This window comes from Protobothrops mucrosquamatus, unplaced genomic scaffold (genome assembly GCF_001527695.2).
Source record: "Protobothrops mucrosquamatus isolate PMUCROS unplaced genomic scaffold, P.Mucros_1.0 scaffold2411, whole genome shotgun sequence".
NCBI classification, from domain to species: Eukaryota; Metazoa; Chordata; class Lepidosauria; order Squamata; family Viperidae; genus Protobothrops; species Protobothrops mucrosquamatus.
Window position 1 is genome coordinate 64988 of NW_015388483.1, and position 6150 is coordinate 71137.

Below are 6150 nucleotides of genomic sequence, written 5' to 3' on the forward strand. Positions count from 1 at the left end.
GGGTTTTAAAATAATTTTAAATTACTTAGGCCAATTGTTAATATTTGTCTTTTAATTATGTTTTAACTGTAGTATTTGGTATTTTGTAGTTGTTTTTATCTGGCTGTTAGCCGCCCTGAGTCCGCAAGGAGAAGGGCGGGATATAAATATAATAAACATAAACAACATAAACATAAACATTTTATTGTTAACCCTGTGATTGGCTCTGGGAAGCAAGGGGGGAGGGAGGGGGGAGTGGAAGGGTGGGTCTGGGGAAGGGGGGGATTTATATTGTAAAATTTTATAAAATTTTCAATAAGAAGTGCGAGGACTAGTTGTAAGTTGCTCTTTTCAGTGCCGTTGTAACTTCAAACAGTTGTTAAACGGATGATTGTAAACCAAGGACTATTTTGTTTCCTTGTTTTTCTGATATAAATAAATCCCATTCTTTTGTCAGTTTTTTAAAAAAAATATTTCCCTGAATTTCAGATATTTAATATTTAAACGCTTTCTCATAAACGTTGAACTTAAGGATATTTTTATACCAGTGGCAATACTGAACATTTTTTTAAAGTATGATGATTATGTTGTTAATAATTTGGTATTCTGGATATTCTTTTTTAACATGATTATAAATTCCTAGAACAGGAAATACTAACTTGTCACTCCAGGCACCATTCCATTCCACTTGACCCCATGGATTCCGAACTCGAATGAGCCTCACTGTCTGCCCTTGGTAGTTGACCTATTAAGAACCAAAGCAAGCCAAGCAGGGGAAAAAAAAAGTAAATTAGAACAATTCTCCATTTCAAAAAGATTGCACTTAATCTAAATAAGACCTACTAAAAACAGTACCATAATCTTATTGTGTCAATTCTTTTGCCTGTACTGAAAGTCAAATATACTTTTTATGTCACCACAGCCTCTGAATGGCATAGACCAGGGGTTCCCAATCCCTGGGCCATGGCCCACTACCAGTCCCTGGTCTATTCGGAACCGGGCCATGTGACAGGTGGGCCGGCATGCATGTGCATCTGCACGCAGCTTGACTCTCATGAGCGGTGGGCCGGCACGCACATGCATGCACACGCAGCTCAAGTTGCACAAGTGGTGGGCCGGTGCGCACACATGCCCGCACAGCTCAACTTGCAGTTGAGCTGCATGCACACCTATGCATGCGCCAGCCTGCCACTCACATGGCAGTTCCCCTTCCCCTCCCCCAGCCGGGCTGCCAAGCCACAAAGATTGGGGACCACTGGGGATAGGCAACCTTGGCTCTTTTATGACTCGTGGACTTCAACATGGCTGGCTCAGGAATTCTGGGAGTTTAAGTTTAAGTCCACGAGTCATAAAAGAGCCAAGGTTGCCTACCCCTGGCATAGACTGTAAACAGCTATGCACATTTCTATTATACAATTTGATGGACAATAACAATGAAATTAACTTCTGATTAGCATTGTCGCTTTTAATTCACCATTGAACTGTTTGACCTTTCGGGTGAACATTGTTAAATGAGCAGTAGAGAACCATAGGACATTTATGCATCTCCTCTCATATTAGTTGATTCCCACTTTAAAATAAATTAAGAAATGTGTGGGTGGAAAAAACAACAACAACGCAACTCACTCCATACTGCATACAGGCTTTGCTGGTATAGGCCTGGAGTAGAAGCTTGTCGCCATGTGTTTTCTAATAAATATGCTGCCACATCTGACCAGCGCAACAAAATGCCTTCTCTTCTAATACATCTGATGCTAAGAATGGAATTAGCAAGTGCATTCTGTTTTCAAACCTTGATTTTCTTTCCACTGAATTTGAGGTTGCGATAGCTGGGCTGCAAAAGGCAGCACCAGGGAGCAACAAGGTTTTCTGCATTACTTTGCTGCCATTTAGTGGTGGTGTGGGTTTCTACCGTTCAGATATGGTAGCTGGGATCTAACTGGGATTAGATTATTTTCTAGCCGTCCACTTTCTGCTGAGAAATATCATAATAAGAAGGTGGCTTACCTCATCAATATCAGTGACTGAGTATGCATGACCTTTTATGAGACCAGTTGGAGTTCGAGCTTCTGACTCTGCTGCATTGCTTATCTAAATAATGGATTTAAAAAAAAAAATCAACTTTTTTGCTATGTTGAAATCATGCTCATTTTTGTAAGTATATGCAGGAATGCGTGGCCCTTCTTAGAAATACGATAACCTCTGTTGCTAAAAGGACACTTAAAATATAATTATAGTGCCATGCTGTGCCCAAGTGAATACCCAGCATGGTACATACAGACTTCCACTTATCCCTTTTCTCATTTTTCCTGTAGCATTCCCATCCCCAAATTTGTTTCGCAAGATTCCCAATCCTCAGAGCAGGTTGCGAGGCTACAGAGGAAGCTGCAGAAGAGACTCCTAACGGAAAGGCCTTACTGCACACCATTTCTAATGCTTGGCTGTGAGAAATGAAAACTCCTGTTCCACTCTTCATCCATTGCTCCCTCCAAGCCTCACTTACTTCACAAAATCTGTGTAAGTTTCAAAGTTTTAGGGTGTGATTCTGAGTTCCTTGTAGGATGAGCGAGATATAACTTGCAGGTGTTATGAATCAATTTAGATGTGGATTGTATCAAGAATAGGAAATAGAAATGGTTGCAGTTCAATAATAAGGAGACAATAGGTGAAAGAGTCAAGAAATTGTCTCACAAAGCCATGGGTGCAATTCCCCCAGACTACCAAATGTGGTTATAATGAATCATGTGACAGAAAGGGGGGAGTGATTAAATTCTTGATTCCTGAGCACTCACATTATTGTACTTATCTGAAAGAAAGACAATGAACCTGAATGTAAGATTACTTATCCTCCCAGGATGATTAGACAGAAAAAACCCTCAGCTGCCTCCATTAATATTTTTTAGTGAATCTAAGATGACGTGTCTGCCTTAAAAATAGATTATTTGGGAAATAGCCTATTGTTATCTGAGGAAAATTCTATGGTTATTTTTAATTCACTGTAATGGCAAAGAGAATGAAAATGATTGACCCTGCTCACTACTTTGAGGGAACATGCTCCCTGATGTGCAACTCAAAGACCATATGTGACTCTTTATTAGAAAGCATGTGGAATACTGCTGTTACAAATGCTCATACAATAAGTCACACTAAAATAACTAGGATTTCCTACATGGTAGGGCACAGTGTGCGTTGTTTAAATTATTGACACTTTCACATTTAGATTCAGTTAATATTAGAAAAAAATAATAATGGAATGAACAAAACAGCCAGTGATCTGGCTAACATTTTGTCCTGAGTCTACATTGTCATAAAAACATTTTCTTCTTAGAATTATGTGGAAATTTGAGACTGACTTTTCAGCTTTCCTCCCAAGCAAAGCCTGTGAGAAATCAAGAGTTTCTGCCACTGGTTTCTTAAAATATCTGGAGCACAAGCAATATGGCCTCCAGGCTAAATTAAGTTCATGGCTTATCCAGTTCAGCTCAGAATCTGAACACTATTGGCAGGAGGGATTAACTGAATACAAGCTTCAGTTCCACGATTTAATAATAAGAGAAATCCTAGGAAAGATTCTCCAGAGGGATAGGGAAAAGGAGCTGAAACTTACATCATCATTATCCACTTGTTCTTTGTTTAACATTAGGGATGCCTAATGTTAAATGTTAGGATGCCCGTTTAGGAAAGGATGATTGCTGGCTGAGAATTTGGAAGAATCAAGTGGAGGCTGCTGTTTTTTATGAACTGGCCCTCAATTAATCAAAGACATCACATGCTTAAGTGAAAGTCCCATAACAGTATTCCAAACCACATTCCTACATATTAGGAACATTCCCCAATAATATACACCAGAAGCAGCCATCTGAAGCTCTTTACATGCTTTGAACTAAAATTTGTATTAAATATGACAGCTGGAATTGACTGGATCCAAAGCCACTTGAGGACACCGTATTCCTGTTCTGTGCCCTATTCCATGTCATATGTTCAGTTGCTTTGGGGCCTAATAACCTGAAGAAATATCCTGTCAGAACACTCAAACTCAGATTGATATTTCTACTTACATCGATAGAACAGCCCACCATTGAGCCTCTTTTAAGTGCCCTCTGTAAGAGTTCATAGAAATTTTTGGGAGCCTTTTTAACTTCAAATGTTTCTCCAACTCCTCCAGTGAAGTCTTCCATGGCTTCAATTGAACTTCCTCCTTTTAGAGCTTCATAACTTCCGTTCAATCTGAGATTGTCAAAGAAATATACATGCATAAAGACAACGAGGTCATGTCCATCTGACTTCAAATATATTCAAGTGCCATATGAAATTCCTGTTGTGGCTCACGACATGCAGAAACATCTATAGGACTTATGTGGCAAAATATCATCTACTTAAACCACTAGAAGAAAAGTATTGTAAATCAAATTCAAGATAAGCAAAACTCTTGTCATTTTGAGCAGCTTTTCCTATGACTTGTTTGGCTTCCCTTGAAATCTCTCAAATATTTTGGCTCTAACTTATTTCAGTAGATGAGAACTTTCAAACTTATTTGAAATTTCACTTTAGCCCACGACAAAAAAAGCAAGTTAAATTTAAAATTAAAAAATTAAAGTTAAATTTGGGCAGCATACAAAAGTAATGATAAACAAATAAACATGCAAACCTTGATCAACTCAGTCTACGATCAAAACACATATAATACAATATTTATAAAACTGGGATTGTAAATCCAAAGGTTATAAATCATGACAAATGAGGAAACAAAGGAGAAGATGAAGATCAAATAATCTGCGTACTTGGCGTAGGCTTTTTCCATCAATGCACTCCAGAATTCATTGAGGTCAGCTGAGTGCAGAAAAACCAAGCGGTCTCTGAAAGTGGGCAAGCGGTCATCGATAACAACATCCAGCCATTCATTGTACTGCCAAAACTATTTCGGTAAAGACAGATAGACAATCATTTAATAGTGGTAATAAACCAGGGAAAAAATGAAGTAGGACCAGAAAGTTCTAACATAGCTTTAGGCCCTGGAAGTGAAGGCTACAAGAAGCTTTTAATTTTATGGATGAGTTGGAACAGCACGGAGAAAGGACAGCAACACAAGCATCTCTCAGCTGCTGGTCTGAACATGGGGGGTGATTGAACTGAATCATTTCCTGCTAAAAGGAAAACAAAATCCATGGCCTCAATAGATACAAAGGCTTATGATGTAAAAACACGTTGCAAGATTTATGCTCTTGTAATTGCATGAAACAAAATTTTAAAAAGTGAAGGTGGTGACCATGGGTTCATTCCAGGAGAATGGTTCTAGTCCCCATCAGCCACGAAATCTCCATGGGCCATTTATTTTCTCTCAGCCTGACTGATCTCCCAGAATTGTTGCTGTAAGGAAAAATGGGAGGAGGGAACATTATGTAACACTACCCTGAGCTCTTGAAGGATAGGCAGGATATGAATCTAATAAATAATTAGGTACATTTCACTCTAGGCTTGATTTCTGATCTAGGTAGGCAACAAATATTGTCAAATAGTGAAGCTATTGCAATATAAATCTCAAAGAGTATTAAAGTTCTGACCTGTCAGAGATAATAAAATGGCAGGAAGTTCATGTTTCCCAGATGTGCCTGAATCACAGTTTCCAGCCACGTCAAGTAGAATTAAATATAATGGATGCCGACAGTTATAATTCAGTAACATCTGGACTTCCCAGTTCCCGGGATATTCAACATTCATTTATTCATTCATTCATGCAAGAATGTGTGGAGGGGTTACCTGGAAGTGAAATATTCCGGCATAACCTGGCCCAAAATCTTGATTTAGTGGCACAACTCTGGCTAGTACTTTTTCATTAAGGGTAAGAGATGCTATAGCAGCTAATAGCCAACAATCACCTGAAAAATTACATAGAACAATATACAGGTTATACTTTCGATCTAACATAACTAAGATATTTCCCACTGAACAATTCCTGCTGGTTTTGCTTGGAACTCCTAGCTGTAATTCCTAAAGGAAATCAACCCTGACTGCTGTTTGGAAGGACAGATACTGAAGCTGAAATTCCAATACTTTGGCCATCAAATGAGAAGTGGGGACTCATTGGAGAAGACCCTGATGTTGGGAAAGATTGAAGGCAAAAGGAGAAGGGGATGGCAGAAGAGGAGATGGTTAGACAGTGTCATTGACCCC

General features: G+C 38.9%; 1 protein-coding gene across 1 annotated transcript in view; it reads right to left on the minus strand.

Moving 5' to 3' along the window:
* CAPN9 (calpain 9) overlaps positions 1–6150 on the minus strand; it is a 39660-nt gene that overhangs the window by 18847 nt on the left and 14663 nt on the right. The window contains exons 4-8 of the mRNA XM_015824905.1: positions 5737–5855; positions 4761–4894; positions 4038–4206; positions 1987–2070; positions 639–724 (exon numbers count right to left, since the gene is read on the minus strand). Coding sequence (XP_015680391.1) covers positions 639–724; positions 1987–2070; positions 4038–4206; positions 4761–4894; positions 5737–5855 — 592 coding nt within the window. The remainder of the gene's footprint in view (positions 1–638; positions 725–1986; positions 2071–4037; positions 4207–4760; positions 4895–5736; positions 5856–6150) is intronic.